Source organism: Pelophylax lessonae (assembly GCF_965119305.1).
Source record: "Pelophylax lessonae genome assembly, chromosome: 1".
Classification (NCBI taxonomy): Eukaryota; Metazoa; Chordata; class Amphibia; order Anura; family Ranidae; genus Pelophylax; species Pelophylax lessonae.
Genome location: NC_138768.1, coordinates 690,374,819 through 690,397,184, shown reverse-complemented (window position 1 = coordinate 690,397,184; position 22,366 = coordinate 690,374,819). Strand labels below are relative to the sequence as shown.

Here is a 22,366-nt window from a genome sequence, read left to right as displayed (position 1 = left end):
AATCAGTGGTTCCAAATGCCAACACCTTGAAACTGGAAGATTTCAGAATAGGAGAGGAAGTTTTTTTGCACTGATTAATGCCAGCATGCTGGGTGAGTGTTTGGAGGAATTTACTTTGCGCAATCAGCTAAATGTATAAGTAATTATTTATTACATGTTAATTGTTTATACCAACAAATAATAGATCTTACGTAACAAGATATAAAGCAGCAAATAAAGGCAATCCAGGTATTTAATAAATTGAAAATGGGGAATATAATGTTATCCGGGAATTCAAACTTAAGAACAAATCTGGTCTAATTAAAAGCAAGGTAGTGCTTTAAAACTAGGTCAAACAATGGTACTTTGTATGTCATACCTAGCAGAGGGGATTTTCTCCAGTAACCGTCTCTGACTTCAATATAGTCATACCAACAGAGACTGCTCTTATAAAGGTCCATAGTGGTAAAATTCAGGACAATCTGCAAAACAACAAGTTGGATTATGCAATCTGTTTAACAAATGGGATATGTTGGAACTACACCCATCTCAAAATGGTTTGGCAAACTTTTCTTATAAATATACAAGTATTAAAAACCACTTGTGACAATATATTAGAAGTTGCAATTACTTTTTGTGCTATTGCTATTGGGATACCATTCATAAGTGCCAATCCAGGATCATTAGGGCAGTGAAGACATACTTTTCCTATATTTCAAAGTACTAAAACTGAAAACAAACTTAAATTAGCATACCTTTGTTAATTTTTCCCTAGGGATATCCATACACCTGAGATTAGCACCTTCCAATTTCATGCTTGATGTACATTCAGACAGCCACAGATAACTGATCTGCAGCCTAACCTGTCTAATTGTCATTATTTCCTGACAAATTAGCAATCATTCTGCGTCTCCCTCCTCCTGAGCTGAACTCAAAGATCTAAGACTAGGCTATGTACACAAAAGGCCTATTTCTCTCAAATATTGTTCCTAAATCTGTCTAAATCTGTGTTAGTGAGCACTTCTCCTTTGCCAAGATAATCCACCCACCTCACAGGTGTGTCATATTAAGATGCTGATTAGACAGCATGATTTTTGCACAGGTGTGCCTTAGGCTGGCCACAATAAAGGGCACTCTAAAATGTGCAGTTTTACTGTATTGGGGGGGGGGGGGGTCTGGGGGCAGGAACTTTGGGGGGTCCGAAAACCAGTCAGTATCTGGTGTGACCACCATTTGCCTCATGCAGTGCAACACATCTCCTTTGCATAGAATTGAGCAGGTTGTTGATTGTGGCCAGTGGAATGTTGGTCCACTCCACTTCAATGGCATTGCAAAGTTGCTGGAAATTGGCAGGACCTGGAACACGCTGTCATTTACGCCGATCCAGAGCATCCCAAACATTCTCAATGGGTGACATGTCCGGTGAGTATGCTGGCCATGCAAGAACTGGGATGTTTTCAGCTTCTAGGAATTGTGTACAGATCCTTGCAACATGGGGCCGTGCATTATCCTGCTGCAACATGAGGTGATGGTCGTGGATGAATGGCACAACAATGGGCCGCAGGATCTCATCACAGTATCTCTGTGCATTCAAAATGCTATCAATAAAATGCACCTGTGTTTGTTGTCCATAACATATGCCTGCCCATACCATAACCACACCGCCACCATGGGCCACTTGATCCACATCTTTGACATCAGCAAACTGCTCACCCACACAATGCCGTACACGCTGTCTGCCATCTGCCCTGTTCAGTGAAAACCGGGATTCATCCATGAAGAGAACACCTATGCAAAGTGCCAGACCCCATTGAATGTGAGCATTTGCCCAGTCATGTCGGTTACGATGATGAACTGCAGTCAGGTTGAGACTCCGAGGATGAAGAGCATTCAGATGAGCTTCCCTGAGACAGTTTCTGACAGTTTGTGCAGAAATTATGCAAACAGATTGTTGCAGCAGCTGTCCAGGTGGCTGGTCTCAGACGATCTTGGAGGTGAAGATGCTGGATTTGGAGGTCCTGGGCTGGTGTGGTTACATGTGGTCTGCAGTTGTCAGGCCGGTTGTACTGCAAAATTCTCTGAAATGCCTTTGGAGATGGCTTATGGTAGAGAAATGAACATTCAATTCATGGGCAACACCTCTGGTGGACAATCCTGCAGTCAGCATGCCAATTGCACGCTCCCTCCAAACTTTCGACATCTGTGGCATTGTGCTGTGTGATAAAACTGCACATTTTAGAGTGGCCTTTTATGGTGGCCAGCCTGGGGCACGCCTGTGCAATATTAATGCTGTCTAATCAGCATCTTGATATGCCACACCTGTGAGGTGGATGGATTATCTCGGCAAAGGAAAAGTGTTCACTAACACAGATTTAGAAAGATTTGTGAACAATATTCGAGAGAAATAGGCCTTTTGTGTACATAGAAAAAGTCTTAGATCTTTGAGTTTAGCTCATGAAAAAATGGTGGCAAAAACCAAAGTGTTGTGTTTATAGATTTGTTCAGTGTATAAACAGATATACTGTCATGCAAATAATGCAGTCACGTATTCATTTTAAAAAAACCATTACATTAACACATAATTGTATTTATTTGAGCACTTACACATTCATTGGCTACCTTTCAGACTCGCATTGCTTTAGTTCTAATATTGCGGCATCAGGAATTAGCATCCCATTGTAGCGACTTGCAATTTCTTAAATAAGGTGAATTATTAAAGACATTTTTGTAATTCTTAGGCACTGCTATAGCGCTAAACTATGCTGTTTAGAGTTAACAAAACTGTCATTCTAATCAATATAATCTCTGCCTACAGCTTTTTCTTTTGTATTCCACTCATCAGTTTATTTCTAAACAGTTTATTTCTGGTCAATGTGCAAACATTTATCAAGAGAGGTTTATGTCCCCAGATGAATTTTATAGCTGTAGATCGCAAGTGTTAAAAGTGTGAGCATGGTGATGTAATCATCTAGAATTTGTATAAAAACTTCAGGAGAATGCCCATCCTGAAGATACTAACCACTCCTGGACCAGAAGGTTTTACCCCCTTAATGACCAGGCCATTTTTTGCAATTTGGCACTGCGTGACTTTAACCGGTAATTTCGCAGTCATGCAAAGCTGTACCCAAACTAAATTTAGGTTATTTTTTTCCCCACAAATAGAGCTTTCTTTTGGTGGTATTTGATCACCTCTGTGGTTTTTATTTTCTGCGATAAAAAAAAAACACAAAAAAAGAAACGAAAAAAGACTGATAATTTTGAGAAGTGCTAAGGTGGCAGGGCATTACAACCCCCCCCCCCCCCCAAATTACCCCTTTTTTCAAAGTAGACACCGCAAGGTATTTCCTGAGAGGCATGTTGAGCCCATTCAATATTTTATTTTTCTCACAGGTGATTAAAAATGAAAAAAAGAAAAATGTTTTTTTTTTTACACAAAGTTGTCATTGAGATGATATATTGCTCATGAATGCCATTGGTATATGCGAAATTACACCCCAAAATACATTCTTTTGCTTCTCCTGAGTATGGGGATACCCCATGTGTGAAACTTTTTGGCAGTCTAGCTACATACAGGACCCAGAAACCAATCACTGCCTTCAGGCTTTCTAAAGGCATAAATTGTTGATTTCACTCCTTACTACCTATCACAGTTTCGGAGGCAATGAAATGCCAAGATAGCAACCCCCCCCCCCCCCTCCCCAAATGACCCCTTTTTCGTAAAGTTAACAGCCTAAGCTAATTGCTGAGAGGCATGTTGAGTCCAAGAAATATCTTATATTTTGCCCCAAGTTTTGGGAAACTTAATTTTTTTTTTTTTACACAAAGTTGTCATTTAAATTATATATTGCTCAAACATGCCATGGGTATATGTGAAATGACACCACAAAATACATTCTGCTGCTTCTCCTGTGTACAGAGATACCACAGGTGTTAGACTTTTTGGCAATCTAGCCACGTACAGGACCCCAAAAACCATTTACCGCCTTCAGGCTTTCTAAATCGTAAATTGTTGATTTCACTCCTCACTACCTATCACAGTTTTGGAGGCCATGAAATGCCAAGACAGCACAAAACCCTCCCAAATGACCCCTTTTCAGAAAGTAGACACCTTAAGCTATTTGCTGAGAGGCATGTTGAGTATTTTGCCACAAAGTTTTGAAAATTGAAAAAAGAAAAAAAAAATTCCTTTTCTTTCTTCATTTTCCAAAACAAATGAGAGCTGAAAAATACTCACCATGCCTCTTAGCAAATTCATTGGGGTGTCTACTTTCCAAAAAGGGGTCATTTTGTGTTATCTTGGCATTTCATGGCCTCCGAAACTGTGATAGGTAGTGGGGAGTGAAATCAACAATTTATGCCCTTAGAAAGCCTGAAGGCGGTGATTAGTTTGCGGGGTCCTGTACGCAGCTGCCAAAAAGTCTCACACATGTGGTATCCCCATACTCAGGAGAAGCAGCAGAATGTATTTAAGGGTGTCATTTTACATATACCCATGGCATGTTTGAGCAAGATATCATTTAAGTGACAACTTTGCGTTAAAAAAACAAAACAAAAAGACAATTTTTCATTTTCCCAAAACTTGTGGCAAAATATAAAATATTCCATGAACTCAACATGCCTCTCAGAAAATAGCTTGGAGTGTCTACTTTCCAAAATTGAGTCATTTTTGGGGGGGGGGGGGGGATTGTGCTATCTTGACATTTCAGGGCTTCCAAATTTGTAATAAGTAGTGAGAAAGTAAAATAAGCAATTTACGCCCTTAGAAAACCTGAAGGCGGTGATTGGATTTCGGGGTCCCGTACACAGCTAGGCTCCCAAAAAGTCTCACACATGTGGTGTCCCTGTACTCAGGAGAAGCAGCAGAATGTACTTTGGGGTGTCATTCCACATATTACCATGGCATATGTGGGCAAAATATAATTTAGTGAAAACTTTGTATTAAAAAAAAAAAATATTTTCCCTAAACTTGTGGCAAAATATAAAATATTCCATGGACTCAACATGCCTCTCAGCAAAGAGCTTGGGGTGTCTACAAAAAGGGGTCATTTGGGGCGTGCTTGAACTGTTCTGGAACTTTATGCCCAATATTAGAAGCTTATGTCACACATCATCCACTCTTCTAACCACTTGACGACCAAGCTTTTTCTGACACTTTTTGTTTACATGAAAAAAAAAAATTAACTAGAAAATTACTTTGAACCCCAAACATTATATGCATTGTTAAAAGCAAAGGCCCTACAGAACAAAATGATGAGTGTTGCAATTTTTTTATCACACGGTGCGCAGAGATTTTCCAATCTGGTATTTTAGGAAGGATCCACTTCTTCCTGATGCTTTGTATAGCACATAAGCGTTCAGCGGATCCTACTGGACACTTTTTTGTACCAGTGTCTGGCCTTACGTAAAATTAAGTACGGGGCCATCATCTGGTCGTTAAAGTCCACCCCTCCAATGTTAAAGTTTTATTTGGGGGAGCGTGTCCAAGATTGCCACCTGAACAGCTGCACATCTCGGAGCTCTGCTGGCTATGTCTGTCATTCTCCTACTTCTGGGTGCTTATTCACCCTGCTGATTGGGCTGGTCTTTGTCCCGATGAGACGCTGTTAGTCCAGAGCGGCCACAGAAAGTGGAAAAAAGCATTGGTTCCCAATGATTGAAGAGGCACAAACCCTGCCCCCTCCCGCTCGTGTGGAGCCTCACGCCACATGGACGGTTCACATGACGTCACAAACTGACCCACCTGACTCTGCTGTATCTCCCCAGCCAGGCTTTGCAGATATAATGGCAGCGATTGCCAACTGCCAGGCCATGTTCACTAGGAAGATCGAAGTGGTGCAGCTTGATGTGGGTCTGCTTCAGCAGGACATCGATAAGCTCCAGTCTCGGGTGTTGGAGACAATATGAAGACCAAGCCGAGGACCCCAACTGAACACTCCACTGCCATCCGTACCTTGCAAACCAAGCTCCGTGCTGTAGAGTACAAGGTGGATGATGCGGAGAACCGAAACAGGAGAAACAATCTTCCCATTGTGGGGCTGGCAGAAGGAGTGGAGGGCGCTAAGCCTATAGTGTTTGTGGTAGACCTGCTGCACACCCTGTTGCCGGGCGCCCAATTTCTCCTTACTACACTATTGAGAGAGCCCATTGTGTCCCTCCAAAGCCCAGTCCTACCAAGTCTCCCCCCTCATCCTGTGGTTACTTAACTTCCGAGACCAAGATGAGGTCCTTCGCGCTGTCAGAGTTCAGGGAGAATTGCTTATTTTCCCTGTTTACTCTGTTGAAACCCAGAAACTCAGGAAATCATTTGATCAAGTGAAGACTGTGTTGCGGGCCTGCAACATTCGGTACAATGTCCTGTTTCCTGCTCATCTCCCGGTCCAAGATGGGGAAATGGTTTGTTTCCTTACCTCCCCCCCCCCCCCCCCCCGTGAGGCCTTATCTTGGTTGGAAACCCTGCCACCACATCGCTGAACAGTTGAGAAAGTAATCGCTTTGCTTCTATCCTAATTTCCTACTTTTAGGGTTGATGAATTGGGTCAATGGACCAATATGACCGCAACTCACTCTTTTTAGTAATGCTCATGAGGAGGGATAGGCCCAGAAAGGTTTTAAATTCGGAAATAGTGATATGTTTCCATGCAAATTCTCTGGCAAGGGTCAAATTTGGATTTGCGCCGATTAGTTGATCAGCATATAAATTGCTTTGGTCCACAATAGATCTGTACAGATCTTCCGTGAAAAACAGCTCATAAAAACCAAGGGGAGTAAAATCGACTGTTTTCACCTGAATTCCGGGTTGGCCAGTGAATGGGGGAAGTACGGGCGCTGCAGAAGTTGTGGGCTCCCAATCAGAATTTGCAAGCGCATCAGGAAGGACGCTATGGGCTCAACTGGCCTCTCTTAGAATTATTGGTGGCTGTGGGACACTACTTGTGCTAGCCACTGCACCAGCTTGAACAGCACTTATGGGACTGGCCCCATGGGTTTGATAGACTGGGATTAATACATTCTTCTACTACCAAGTTGTACCTGTTTACCTATCCAAGTAAAATAACCAAACGGTACTTTCAGTGTGTCTGTGTGTCCTTTGGAGAATATACTTGTCATGTCAGAACCTAAAGTGTCAGGTGCGTTGGAAGGTTCTCAGGGTCAGGTAAGTACAGAGGAACACCCGCTAACCAGCAGCCCTCATGGGGGCAGTGCTACATTTGGGGGCTCGTCCTGGATCCTCTTTGCTACTCCAGCCCTGAGCCAACCCACTTACGAGCCAGTCCCAGGAAAGGCGATGAACTCGGTTGCCCAGTTATAGCGGAGCACGGTCCTAGAAGTCACCGGGAGTGAGTGCACATAAAGAGAGATCCAGAGGTGGGTGAGAATCCTAGTGCCAGAACAGAGGACCTATCTACTAGATGCATGAGCAGATGATGAGTGGGATGTCGTGCAAGTGCTGCTAGAATGGCGAGAAGACATACCTGCATGTTTCCAGGTAAAGGAGGCAACCCTGGAAGAAGGGATTCAGGCCCGAGTGTTCTCTCAATTGGAGAAGAAGGAAACGGTGGAAGGGGGGCCTCGCCGGCCAGCTCTGGTCCCACAAACCTTGATGTCGGTGGGCTCGGTGCTCCCCCTGTTTCTTTCTATACAGACACGAGCCGCCTAGTGGAGAGCCTAGTCAAGAATGGCTCCAATGGTGCTGGGCAAAGTTACAGAAAGTTGCGGTTCTTTTCTGGCCAGACACTGACTCCAACTGGAGAAGAAGATTTGAGAGTTGGATGAGTCAGGCCACTCAAGCTGTGGAAGAATGGAGTGTGTCAGAGGCGGTCAGATCATCTTAAAGCAGGGGGCAGACCCTAAGGACGCTGATCAAGCGCGGCTGGACAGAGTGCTACAATGGGCTCGGCCAAACCACCCCACAGTCTTGAAGCTGCTATTAAAAGGAGTTTGGGCTACCCCTACTTACCCTGAGCTGATGAGGGAAGTGAGGGAGGAAGAAGCTCTGCTGGAAGAAAAGAATTAAGGCATTAGGGAACTGCTAAACAGTGAAGGGAGGAGAGAGAGGGCCTCTGCTTGCCTGGCTCGAGTGGAGAAAAAGTGTAGCGGAAATAAACTTTGGTTGTTGTGAGAATGCAGGAGAAAAGAAACCTAAGGAAAATTCAAACTCAGCTGAATTAATAATTCAGGCGGCACAGGCCCAAACCCAGATGTGCCAGACTCTAATGCAAGTAATGGAGGCTCAAGGGAAAGTCCAAGACCCAAAGGGCCATTCAAAGGGGCTGAGTTTTCCCCTCTCTCGAGACAGATGTTGCTTTGAATGTGGAGAAGTTGGACACTTTCGGGCCAAATGCCTCAGGAGAGGATCAGCACTGCAATGTCTGAAGAGCTGCTAAAAGTCCTACAGAAATTATTTTTCGTGAAGAAGGCAGATCAAACAGCTCCAGCACTAGTAAAACCTTGAAAAGGCGGCACGGGATGGGGTCCTTTGCCTGACTCCCCCCCTCCACGCCTAGCTTACAAAGGGGGCCGCCTGGGTTGGGGAAAAAGACGCAGGGAGTCAATGTATCTTCTCCCCCAAGGAAGAAAAAGAGGATTGGGTTTTCAGTCATGAAGTCAGTAGAAGTACAGACTGCTGAATTCCCTTGGAAAGACACTCCTGAAATGCAAGAAAGGATGACTTCTTCTCCCACTGCAAGCTTGGGGACACCTGTGGCCAATACGCCCCAGCGTTTGGAAAAATCTGTGCCAGTTGCACAGAGAAGACTATTCACCATACCGGAAAACAAAGGATGACAAGAGAACTGGTGGGGCCCTCCCCGGTGGTCTCATTGCAGGTAGAGGGGATCTACATCATGGCCCTGTTAGATACTGGGGCGCAAGTGACTCTGTTATACAGAGACCTCTATGACAAGAATCTAAAGCATATTCCATTGTGCAAATTGGAGGAGCTGGAAATATGGGGACTTGGGCCCCAGAAATGTCCTTATGACGGGTATATACCCATCAAGATTGCTTTCGATCCCTCAGTGGTGGGGAAGATGGACGTTTTTGATGCTTTGGCAGTTGTGTGCACTTGGCCTCCTGGAGCGAAGCATTGGAACCAATACCGATTTGGTGAGAACAATGCTCACACCATTGGCTATTAGGGGCTCAGCCATTGAAGAATGCATCCTCAGTTAAGGAAGGCTTTCCAGCGAGTGATTCAAGAGCAGAAGGCCCCAGTTGATGGGGTAGGAAAGCTGTGGCGACTAGACACTCGGGAGCAGGTGTTGCAGCCTGGACAGAGGACGTGCATGAAGGCAGTCAAGCTGTCTTAGGACCAGCCAGCTCCTTTTGTGGTGTTGGAAGGAAACCCACTGGAAGAAGATACTGGGTTGGAACTGGTTCTAGAAATAGTGCCCACTAAGACACTGTGGAGGACTGGAGGGAAAGTTACTGTCAGCGTGCGGGAACATCACTGGGCAACCGGTCAGTTTGAGGCCTCGAATGGTGTTGGGGTGGGTGAGTGTCGCCACCCCAGTGACCCTGAAAGACTTGGTTCAGAAAGGGCTTGCAGTCCCTTGTGGGGGGAGCGGGTGAAGGATCAATTGGCCAGATGGGATAAGATCTTCTCAAAGAATGATTTTGACGTGGGATGTGCGAAGAGTGCTTAACATCGGATTCGACTGAGTGAGGACAAACCCTTCGGAGAAAGGGCATGCTTATAACAGTAATGTGAATGACTCTGCTGGACATTCTCCTTAGAGATTAGTGTTTGGAAGAGAAGCTCGACTACCAGTGGATTTAGTCTTTGGATCGTCACCTGATCATACGTCTCGGAGTTCCTATCAAGGATATGTGGATAGGCTTCGGAAAAATTTGAAGATAGCCTATGAGAAGGCTCTTGAAGCAACTGCCATAAGAGAACAGCGCAATAAGAAAAACTTTGATCAGAAAGTGAGGATCCAGTATCTGCAGCCAGGTGATCGAGTCTTGGTAAGGAACTTAGGAGTACCCGGAAAACACAAGTTGGCTGACCGTTGGCGTTCTCAACCCTTTATTATTTGCAAGAAACTATCTGGTTTACCAGTGTACCAGATTAGTCCAGAAGGCAAGACTGGTCCAGTGAAGACTTGGCATAGAATTCACTCGTTACCCATTTCAGATGCCATTCGGGAGCCAGCAGTTCCTTGTTCTGACACTTCTCAAAACTCTACTATACGATCTGGAACTCCGCGGGCACTTCGATTTTCAACTCTGCAAGAAGAGGAGGAAGACAGTGATGAGGAAGGTATGATATGTGATTGGTGGTGGCCTTCCTCATTGGAAGGTACTCCTGGGGATGGAAGGCTTTCTGAAAAAGATGGTCCAATTTCACCATTACCCGCAAGGGAAAAACATTGAGCTAGAGATTTGCGAAGACCTGCACTGCCTGTGGAGAAAGAAATTCAAGAAGTTGGTTCTGTTGAACAGCCTAGGGTGCCGTGTCTTGAAGAGACTTCAGTAGTCCCCTCATTAACCAGTCCTGAGGAGCCACAGCCTGGATGTAGTTCTTGGTAACAGAAGCCAGAACCTGAACTGTTTGAAAACATATCCTCTAGACTTAGGAGAGAGATCCATCTGCCAAAAAGACTGACTTACAATACTCCCGGAGAAGGCTCAGAAGAACTTATCCCTACGACTCAACATTCCAGTCTAGCACCAGCCTCTTCTACAGAGCCTTTGGTAGAAAAAGACCATATTCCACCCACTGACACTATTAGGTGGGCCACTAATCTATTACTGGCCTGTTGTGAAAGTGATTCAGCTTTTTCAGACGCTTTGCATAGGCGGTTAACTGAAATTTCTTCTATTGACTAGTTGGCAACTACTATGAGTTCCCTCCAGGGATGTTATTGATTTTTGTCTTTCCCTAAACTAATGTATACCAGATTCTAAAAAGAGGTTCCTCCATCTTTGGGGACCAAAGACCTTCAAGTGAGGGGAGGATGTAGCTGGGACTGGACTACCATATTTATATATGTTGCAGATATATACTTATATTCAGGTTTACCATTTTTGTTGACATTGCTGGAGTCCCCCTTTAAGGCTGCTTACAGAAGAGGATCGGCTTTCGCAGGAAGCGGACTAATTGGATTGTGAGTCCATCCTCTGCGGTGTGGATGCTGGTGACTACACAGCGGTAGCAGATCCAGTGGAGCTGAGAGGAGAGCGGTCAGAAGCTGAGTTGACTGACCGGGACAGCCGAGTATCGATCACTCAGATGCCAGAGCGTTTCCTGTCACAGGATTGTCACATGTGGACATTGTCAAGTGGAAGAGTGCCTGGTGAAGTCCTAATCGCAAGTATAATTCTCCCTCAATAATACACTAACTGCAGACAGGATTACACATATTACTACCCTGGGATTACAAAAATCCCAGTGAACAGTGATAAGAGCTCCAACTGCCAGCTAAGACTTAGCAAGGCCTTGCTAGGGGAGGGAACTCAGCATTCATTTGCTTTAAAGGGGTTTAGTTACAGCAATTAGAGTTACTATCAGTTAGGACCAGTAATAGCTGGAGTGACTTCAGAGGTCTCTTGTTTAGGCCATAGCTATTCTATATCACAATAGTATTTACAGCAGTTGCTGACATTCTATTTGCTTGTATTATCAATGATGCTTGATATTTCTTATTGACCTTTTATATTCATGTTGTGTCAGTCTGTTAGACTCCGCTGAGTTTGGTGGGGTTTGATAGACTGAGATTAATACAGTCTTCTACTACCAAGTTGTACCTGTTTACCTATCCAAGTAAAATAACCACATGGTACTTTTAGTGTGTCCGAGAGATGTTTGGAGAATATACTTGTCATATCAGAACCTAAAGTGTCAGGGGGGTTGGAAGGGTCTCAGGGTCAGGTGAGTACAGAGGAACACCTGCTAACCAGCAGCCCTCATGGGGGCAGTGCTATATTTATATATATATATATATATATATATATATATATATACACACACTGCTCAAAAAATGTAAGGAACACTTTGAAAACACATCAAATCTCAATGAGGAAAAATATCATGCTGGTGGAAATCTATACTGGTATGGACTGGGCAATATGTTAGGAACAAAAGGATGCCACATCGTTTGATGGTAATGAAAATTATCATTCTGCAGAAGGCTGAATTCAAAGACACCCCGAAAATCAAAGTGAAGAATTGATGCAGCAGGCTAGTCCATTTTGCTGAAATTTCATTGCAGCAACTCAAAATGGTAGTCAGTAGTTTGTATGGCCCCCAAATGCTTGTATGCATGCCTGACAATGTTGGGGCATGCTCCTAATGAGACAACGGAGGGTTTCCTGGGGTATTTCCTCCCAGATCTGAACCAGGACATCACTGAGCTTCTGAATAGACTGAACAGAGGTGCAACCTGGCATCGTCAAGTGGACCCAAACATAATGTCCCAGAGGTGTTCTATTGGATTTAGGTCAGGCGAGCCTGGGGCCATTCAATGGTATCAATTCCTTCATCCTCCAGAAATTGGCTCCATACTCTCGTCACATGAGACTGGGTATTGTCATGCACCAGAAGAAACCCATGACCCATTGCACCAGCAAAGGGTCTGACAATGGGTCCAAGGATTTCCTCCCAATACCTAATGGAAGTCAGGGTGCCATTGTCTAGGCTGTAGAGGCCTGTGTGTCTGTCCATGGATATGCCTCCCCAGACCATCACTGACCCACAACTAAACTGGTAATGCTTAACGATGTTACAGGCAGTATAACATTCTCCACGTCTTCTCCAGACCCTTTCACATCTTTGGCATGTGCTAAGGGTGAACTTGCTCTCATCTGTGAAAAGCACAGGGCGCCAGTGGCGGACCTGCCAATTCTGGTGTTAAATGGCAAATGCCAATAAAGTTCCACAGTGCTGGACAGTGAGCACAGGGCCCAATTGAGTATTTTGTGCCCTCAGGCTATCCTCATGAGGTCTGTTTTTAATTGTGGCATGCTGGAGGTCATTTTTTAGGGCTCTGGCAGTGCTCATCCTGTTCCTCCTTGCACAAAGGAGCAGATACCGGTTCTGCTGATGGGTTGAGGACCTTCTACGGCCCTGTCCAGCTCTCCTAGAGTAACTGCCTATCTCCTGGAATCTCCTCCATGCTCTTGAGACTGTGCTGGAAGACACAGCAAACCTTCTGGCAATGGTACGTATTGATATGCCATTCTGGATGAGTTTGACTGTCTGTGCAACCTCTATAGGGTCCAGGTATTGCCTCATGCTTCCAGTACTGACACTGGCACTAGCCAAATGCAAAACTAGTGAAAAACAGTCAGAAAAGATGAACATTAAAAAAAAATGTCAGTGGCCTCTATCTGTAAAACCCTTCCTGCTTTGGAGGTAGTCTCATTGTTGCCCATCTATTGTACCTGTTGTTAATTTCATTACTACCAAATCAGCTGAAACTGATTAACAACCCCCTCTGCTACTTAACTGACCAGATCAATATCCCAGGAGTTTAATTGACTTGATGGTATACTCTAATTAAAAATGGTTCTTTAATATTTTTTGAGCAGTGTATAACACAAGAGCAGTTTGTTGAGATTATGTCATTGCCCTTCTGTTGTCAGCATAACCAATTGCTCTATATTACTTATACAATTCCCTATTTATATACACTGGTTTATTGCCATACACTACAAGAAGAAGATAGAAGAGGTGTGTAATGTGAAATCTCATTACGTTTATTTGCATTATGTAGCAATAGTGACTGCTGAGCCTGACAGATTAGGAGAAAGCACTGCTTTGAGCCTCCATTGTAAATAATTAGACACAGGGTGTCAGATTAGTTAGCACAGAATTGGCCTCGTAAGCAAATTCTGCCACTGCATTATAGCATCGGTTAATGTAACTTGTCATGCATCTCATTGACCTTGACAGCACAAATGCTGTTCAAATTACCTAAAGTAAAAATAGAGTGTTTTTGTATATATTTATATAGCAAGGACTAAACTTAAGGAACACCCCTTTTTTTTTCCTTTTATTAGCTCATAAAAGCTTGGATAAGTTTTAAATTAGATTGAAGCAGCCAACAAGTTTAAATGTAAAAAATGGAAGCATCCTATATTAAATAATAATACAATGTTTATTAAAACACACAACTAATGTACAGAACACAGCTGCAGTCGGGATGATATCAAAATGAAAATTTTGCACCACAATTCTGAATAACTATTCTTACTGTTAAGCTTGTCATATGTGTAATGTAAAGATCTATCAAACAAACTGCCTACTGTAACGTACACAATTCTCTTAAGCTGGCAAATAATTATACTAAAAAGACAAGAAACGAGGGTGCATGCCCACGCACTAATAGCCAATAAGAGAGAATCAACTTTTGTTGGTTATAAAGTATATCATGAAAGGAAAGAGGAAGCAAATGAGTGTATGTGTATACATACAAGGATGGGAAGCATATTGATTCTGTAGGAGAGCAGAAGATACAACAGCCATCCGACCTTCTCTCTCAGCGGGGAGCGATCGCGGGTGTCAGGCGGCAATCGGAGCTGCCTGACACGCGCATTGACTTCCCCGCTGACGATCGGGGGGTGGGGGCGTGCTTCCGGCGGCACGCGCTCCCCCCCCCCCTAGCTCCTCCCTGCGAGAATCAACTTTTGTTGGTTATAAAGTATATTATGAAAGGAAAGAAGAAGCAAATGAGTGTATGTGTATACATACAAGGATGGGAAGCATTTTGATTCTGTAGGAGAGCAGAAGATATAAAGATACCCCAATGATGCTAATCTGCTATTCTTTTTAAGCCTGTCCCTACGATATAGAAGTATCAGATGAACAGTCACTATCTATAGGGAGGTGCTCCTTACAAACAGTGACTATTTATCTGATACTTCTATATAAAAGGGACAGGCTTAAAAAGAAAAGCAGATTAGCATCATTGGGGTATCTTTCTATCTTCTGCTCTCCTACAGAATCAAAATGCTTCCCATCCTTGTATGTATACACATACACTCATTTGCTTCTTCTTTCCTTTCATAATATACTTTATAACCAACAAAAGTTGATTCTCGCAGGGAGGAGCTAGGGGGGGAGCGCGTGCCGCCGGAAGCACGCCCCCACCCCCCGATCGTCAGCGGGGAAGTCAATGCGCGTGTCAGGCAGCTCCGATTGCCGCCTGACACCCGCGATCGCTCCCCGCTGAGAGAGAAGGTCGGATGGCTGTTATAAACACAGCCGACCGTTCTTCTCCCTGAAATGATCACAGAGCTCATGTGATCCTTCTATATAGGATCACATGTCTCTATGGTCATCTCAGAAGCCACACCCCCCACAGTTAGAATCACTCCCCTAGGGTCACATTTAACCCCTTGATCACCTATACTGTTAAACCCTTCCCTGCCAGTGTCATTATTACAGTAACAGTGCATATTTTTAGCACTGATTACTGTAGTAATGTCACTGGTACCCCCAAAAGTGTCAAAAATGTCAGTTAGGGGTCCAATCTGTCCGCTGCAATGTCGCAATCCCGCAAAAAAACACAGATCACCCCCATTACTAGTAAAATAAATAAATAAAAATGCGGGAAAAAAAGGAGGTCAATTTTATTTAGGTACAGCGTCGCACAACCGCGCAATTGTCCGTTAAATTAACGCAGTGCCGAATCGCAAAATAGAGCCTGGTCATTAAGGGGGCAAATCCTTCCGGTCTTAGAGTGGTTAAAAGTATTTTACTCAAAAAATTCTGTGAATGTTCACCTCAATTATCCAATCATGTGAAAAGCAAACTCCTGTTCAAATGCTTTTCACATGATTGGATAACTGAAATGAATATTAACAACATTTTTGGAGAGAAGATGTTCATCTCTTAAATGTAAAATCAGTAAAAAAAGTAAATCAGCCCATATATGTCATGTATATAACATATGAGTTGTAATTTATATGCACTATCAAATATATCATGTGAAATGAAGAAATGTATGATATGCTTACTCTATATAAGTATTCTATAAGTACAACATGGTGACTTGGGTCTCGAAAGTGTAACCTTATTTGAGCAAAGCACCAAAATACATTTGAAGCTACAAATAGGTCTGTCGGAAAAAATAAATAATGAAAAATAATCTTAGATGTTAGTTCTTTATATGGTAAAGACTAACCTAAATAACCCAACTTTTCTTTTAAAAAGCAAAAAGTTTGATTTTACATAATCAGATTGGCATGTTTAATACAGACTTTATTCTGTGTAAACACATCAGGATACATCTGTATCCACATTGTGTGGGAGCTTTGTCTGTGGCTCAGACAAAATGTGACACAATAGTGTTTGAGTATATTAGTTTTCCTTGTTCTAATAAACATGTAGTATAAAACAGATGCAGCAGGGTTTAAGTACCTCATTCTTATTGCTGCTAGTTTCTGGAGTCTGAATAAAGATTTTTTGATTCTCTAAAGAATTTGAAAATAAATCTGCGTACTTTCTTTTATATATATATATACACAACTTGCCATTTCCACAAAACCCACTATGTAATTGAAGGAACATTTCTTATACTTAGCCATCTAAAAACAAGCAGTTCCTCACCCTCACTTTACATCTTTTTTTTGTTTTTTTTTACAATGCAACATAGACCTTTTATTATATCATTATTTATGGATCATTTCCTATTCTAGATTTTTGCTATAAAATGAATAGAAATGTGATCTAGTTGACAAGTTATGGCTTCAATACACAACATATTAACAATTTGCTTTTGGTTCAGGTGCACCAGCAAGAAGCACTATAAGGTGTTTGCATTAGTGATCGACCGATATAGTTTTTTTTATGCCGATACTAATATCGGATATTTTGGTCATCGGATATCGGTTTTGGCTGATATTTTTTTCCAAAGGTACTGTTGTGGAGGGATCTGGGGGTCTAATAGACCCCAAACCCCTCCTCGGCACTGAAAAGCATTCAAAATGCCACGTTTGGCTGCTTTGAATGCTGTCAGTTTTTTTAATTTGGCCCTGAGTACCCGGAAGTGATGTCATGACATCACTTCCGGATTTTTTACATGGAGACCCGATCAGAGATGAATGCGGTTTTTTGATCGGGTCTTCGATGGCGGTGGAGGTAGGATGCCCTGTTCTCCCAGTGGGACAGGAGACCCGGATAAGCCACGGAAGGCGGCGGGAGGGGGGGATGTCCCCTCCCACTTCTTGTAATGACAGCCGAACGGCTTCCTAGCCGCATCAGTTGTCATTACAAGACAGCTGACCGTCAGCTATGGACGCCGGTACGGGGGTGATGCCTCTAGCTGCAGGCATCACTCCGGTACAACCACTTTCCCTAAATATTGGCAAAATCGGTAGATCAAAAGGCCGATTCCGATATATCGGGAAAAGTGCACAATATATATATCGGCCCACAATATATCAGTGTTGCCGATAATCGGTCGATCCCTAGTTTGCATTCTAGTTGAACCCCTCTGCTGTCCCTGTGCCTGCACATGTGTACTCAAAATCCCTCCTATATATTTGGATCCACCTTGAGATAAAAGTATAACTAAAGGAAAAACTTTTTTTGTTTTGTTTCGGACAGAGTAAAGAGGGATTAGAACACCTGCCAGTTTTTTATTGTTAAGGAGAGTTACCCTCTCTATTTGTCCTGTTTAAAATTATCATTGAAAGTAAAAGTAAAAGAAAACCCCAAAATGTGAGTTTCCCCAGAAAAGTAATAGAGGGGAAATCTTCCAATGGGGACACTAGTTCTGGTGACCTGGTGGTCCCCAAGGAATTCCCTTAATTTGCAGGGATTTTGCTCTCCCTTTCTGTTTGGCTATGGGACAGGAGGTGAAGGTAAATCTCCCCAAAGGGGAGAAACCCTCCCTTACTCTATCCAAATTGATTAAAAAAAAAATCCCATAGTTCTACTATAAGTACCTTCCCAAAGGTGCATAGATATGGTTTCAGCATCTTACCATGTCTTCCATTTCTGCGTTCACAGAAATGGCACAGTTAGAAGCACTAATGTGCATATGTACATCTCGAAAAGGAGAAAGTGATAAATAACAGTATAAAACGAATTAACTGTGATATTTTTATTTAAATTACATAACTAGCTACACATCAGTGCTATAACTGACCCAAGAAAGAATCTAGAATTATTGGTGTCAGGATTTTTTGGTTTTGGTTTGCCTTTTATTGGATCAACATTATAGGATATATTGTGATTGTTACAATAGTATAGGTTCAGCTGAATGAACTTTTTTTAAATTTATCCTATTTACAATGCAATGTACAGCCCTATAGCAGTCTCCAAATCCCACTAAGGTTATAGCATGGGTTTAATTTTATACAGCTCTTTGCAATGTGATTGCGGAAGCTGAAATTTTAAACATCAGCTTCCTCTATAATATCCTGTAATTGAAGGAAAGGTGTTTTTTTGTGGAACACAATGTCTGGGCCTAGTATAAACTTTATATCACTTAGTTGATTGATTTACTAAAGGTAAATAGAGTGTTTACAATGCAGGGGAATTTTTACTTTACAGGGAATTTTTTCCTTATCTTTGTGAATAAGGAGAAGCTCTGCTGATCAGCATCATCCAATTATCTGCAAGAAAAAATGCTGTTTTTTTTTTTTTTTTTCCCTTGCACATGATTGGGTATTTTTTGCAAAGTTAATTTTCACCACATTCACTAAGCTAAGGAAAAAAATATCTTGCAAAGTGAGCAGCCTATCTGCCTTTAGTAACTCAACCCCACTCTTTTACCTGGACTAAAAACATATTTTTTTGTAGTTTAGTGTCATGGAGGTATACATAACACAATGATGCATACACTTATTGAAGCTTTCTTGGGAATACAAAGGATAAACAATCAGTTTATAGGCCACAAAATATCATATAAAGAAAAGCTGTAGAAAAATACACTAAGCTTGAAGACAAGTCATAGCTGTTTTTTCATACTCTAGCTTATCCATTATCACGACAGTAAAATATTACATTAGATACAGACCATTTTAAAAAAAATAGACAGAGAAGAGAGGATTTTGATATGGTAGTTCTGGATATAAAGATCAGGTTTTGAGCTAAGAACACCTGGTTATAAGTCACAAGAGAGATGAAAAGACAAGATAAACATTTACTCTGTCAAAATCGTATTAAGGAATGATTACCTTCTCTCCTGGGGTCACGGAAATTCTCCATATGCAGTGTGTGTATGAAGGATAACCATTTGGAAATCCAGGAGAAGAGAAATTGCCTGTGGAATCTTGTAATGTTTCTCCACAAGCTGCAAGACATGCAGTACAAAAGGTGATTACAATATTAAGCCACAATGAAGAACTAGTATGTAGATGGGAGCAAAGAAAGCTTGATAAAGTGAGTCAAGCCAATTATGTCCTCAGACATAGAAAAAATAGGGCTTGAACAAATTAATACACTTGATTAAATCAGGAATTATAGATAATTATAAGCCATGAATTGGAACTTATAAAGGGCCAAAGACCATCTTTCTGCCCCTCTGTTGCAATGTTTGTTGTCTGAGCAGCCAAGCACCAGCGCAGTAAGGAGCTTGATAAAGGGAAAAAGTCAAATAGTAATCCATTTCCAGTTGCCTTTACATATATTTTTTAATTACTTCCATGTAGACTATCATAGACATCTACTTGTGGGTCTATTGTATATAGTAAGGTAGAGGAAAGTTAATGCAATTTATCTTTGCAATTTAGTAGTTATCCTTTCTTAATTTGGCTCCACATATTGCATCTAAACTTTGAAAGTACAGGCGGTCCCCAGGTTACAAACAAGATAGGGACTGTAGGTTTGTTCTTAAGTCAAATTTGTGTTGTTGTGGAAACAAGGATTGGTGATAACGCTTCAGTGGAGACACCTTTTTCCCATGAGAACTCTTAAAGGAGGAAATATCCTTTCCTATGAGGAGATTTCTCCTCACTTCCTGTTGTCTCCCTCCGTTTGTAAGTAGGAATCGTTTGTAAGTTGGATGTTTGTAGCCCGGGGACTGCCTGTACCCAGTTTACACTGGCTCTCAACTACACTGAATAAATATCATTGTAATGCTTTCTGTTTGTAAAGCTAAATGTCTTCTGTAAAAACAATGCTATGACATTGACCAAAAAAAATCATATATGAATGAATACATATACAGTACAACTGTGTCTCGAAATAGGATCTAGGGTGCAAAAATGAAGTAACACTTTATTGTGGTAAATATGCTCCCCGTCTCCACTTCTTGCTGTAACCAGCAGAAATAATTAACTGTTTTACAGACTGTCCCTTTAAATGTTTTATCTGAATATACAGTATGCCTAGACAAAAATTCACAAGAAATAATTTTTATGATAAACCAATGTACTTTCTTTTACACGCATAAAAAGTTAGTTAATTTAGGTTTACATTTTCAAGACTAACAACACAGGTCTAAAAGCAAAAAACGACTGCTACGTACATATATATTTAATAGAACCACCGTCACACTGAATATGAGCCTATTGCCTGAGAAGATAAGAAGCAAAACTGTGTCTGTGTCATCAGCTGCTTTTCTCATGTCATTTTCATATTCCTGATATGCGTCTGTTGTAGCATGTTATAGCATGTATTTGTGTTAGAAAGTATCCTGTTCTCTTTGCATTATTATTATTACTATACAGGATTTATGTAGCACCAACAGTTTATGCAGCACTTTACATTATAAAGGCAAACAGTACAATTACAATACAGTTTAATACACTAGCAATCAGAGGTTCATGCTCGACAATGCAAATTTGCACAATTCCCCCATCAGCAAAGACAGCGCTGACAGGGGAATCCCTCCTGCCGAGCAATTGTCTGCTCGCAGGGAAACCATCCGTGCTGGGAGAAGACAGTGATTATTGCTGGCGGCTATAGCAGCCGCTAGCCATAATCGCAAGTGAATCTGGCAGGCTGGTTGTACCCAAGTTGATCAATCAATCAACTTGGTACATTCAGACTGCCCATACACGATTTAAACCTGCTGAACCAGCCAAGATTTGAATCATCTATAGCCGGCCTAAGAGGGAGGGTCAAGAGATACAAAAGGTAATAACTGTGGGGGGTGGGCTGATAGAGAAAATAAATGTGCTAATGGTTTGGTTCCCAAGACCCTGTTAGTAGGTTTTAGCCTTCATCCCTGGGAAATTGATATGGGTGGTTTTGGTACCTCAAGCCAGTGGTTTGGGACTTTATGGGCTAGTATAGAGTCAGGTTTGGTCAAATAAAGTTTTATTCAAAAAAATTTAAAGAAATGAAAAGTAATAATCACATATGTACAATATCACATAAGTGAGGGTTAGAGACCCATTAGTGATTGGTGAGAAGTAAGAAAAAGAAGGTGACATGTGTGATAGGTGACAATTGGTATTCCCCCCTATTATCTTCACGCTTGCATGACGTGGAGTCTGTAGGGGGAGATATCCTTAGTTCCTACGCGTTTTGGCTTGCGCCTTTGTCAAGGAAATTTATCACCGTATTTTGGGGGAGAAATTGCTGCCATAAAAAACTTTGTCCTTGGTCCTTGTTTTCCACACAGAAATTGGGGGTGGGCACTGGTCTAGCTGATAAAGTGCTTGAAAGTACAGGCGGTGAGGTAATCTTCCATCCTGGTCCTATTATTATTGTATTGAGGCAATCTGGGTGTAATGTTGCTTCCGGCCACCGGGTGGTGTTCACATGGATATCTCAGTTTTGTGTTAGTTCCTGTGTTCTTCCAGGGTTGGTAGTTTAGCAGAGCGGCAGCGTCCTGGCGTCCTATCGTTCCCTCGGCCTTAATATTATTATTTTGTTTCCTTTGTGTGAAATACCTGGTGATCCTGCCAGTCCCCCTGCTCTTCTATAATTCAAACTGACTATGCTAAGCATAGAAGCACATCCCAGCCAGTGTGGTCAGTTTTCTGTCTGTGCTGGGAGCACAGCACTCCATGTCCACCCATGGCCACAACCCCCTGCACAGCTAGGTAAGATCAGCAAGCTGGTAAGATCAGGGTGCTGCTATTTCTCTCTGTCTGTTGAGACATCCCCCTGCAGTCTCTACCCCAAGCTCTCGAAGCCCATTATGCAGCTGAGAACAGAGATTATGTGAAAAGTTAAAACCAAAATAAAAAATAGGTATTTATAATTTATATATATATATATATATATATATATATATATATATATATATATATATATATATATATATATATATATATATATATATGCAGCACCCTCCTAGGTAGGTGCTGGGCAAATGCATAGAGTGTCTCTTTCTGCTTATCAGGAGAGCCTGATCTGTCAGTTTGGCCTGTCACATGTTCTCGGGTGTGATTCATTGGGTCTTAGGGAGTCTCCCCACTGTATCCAATAAGGGAGCTTGTTGGACAGTGGAGGAAACCTAACCACTAGCACACCATGGTTTAT

General features: G+C 42.1%; 1 protein-coding gene across 1 annotated transcript in view; it reads right to left on the bottom strand.

Annotated features, from left to right (window-relative positions):
• The window catches only part of TLL1 (tolloid like 1), a 234,205-nt gene that overhangs the window by 71,430 nt on the left and 140,409 nt on the right, over positions 1-22,366 (bottom strand). The window contains exons 9-10 of the mRNA XM_082268794.1: positions 19,108-19,223; positions 359-461 (exon numbers count right to left, since the gene is read on the bottom strand). Of these exons, the coding sequence (XP_082124920.1) occupies positions 359-461; positions 19,108-19,223 (219 nt within the window). The remainder of the gene's footprint in view (positions 1-358; positions 462-19,107; positions 19,224-22,366) is intronic.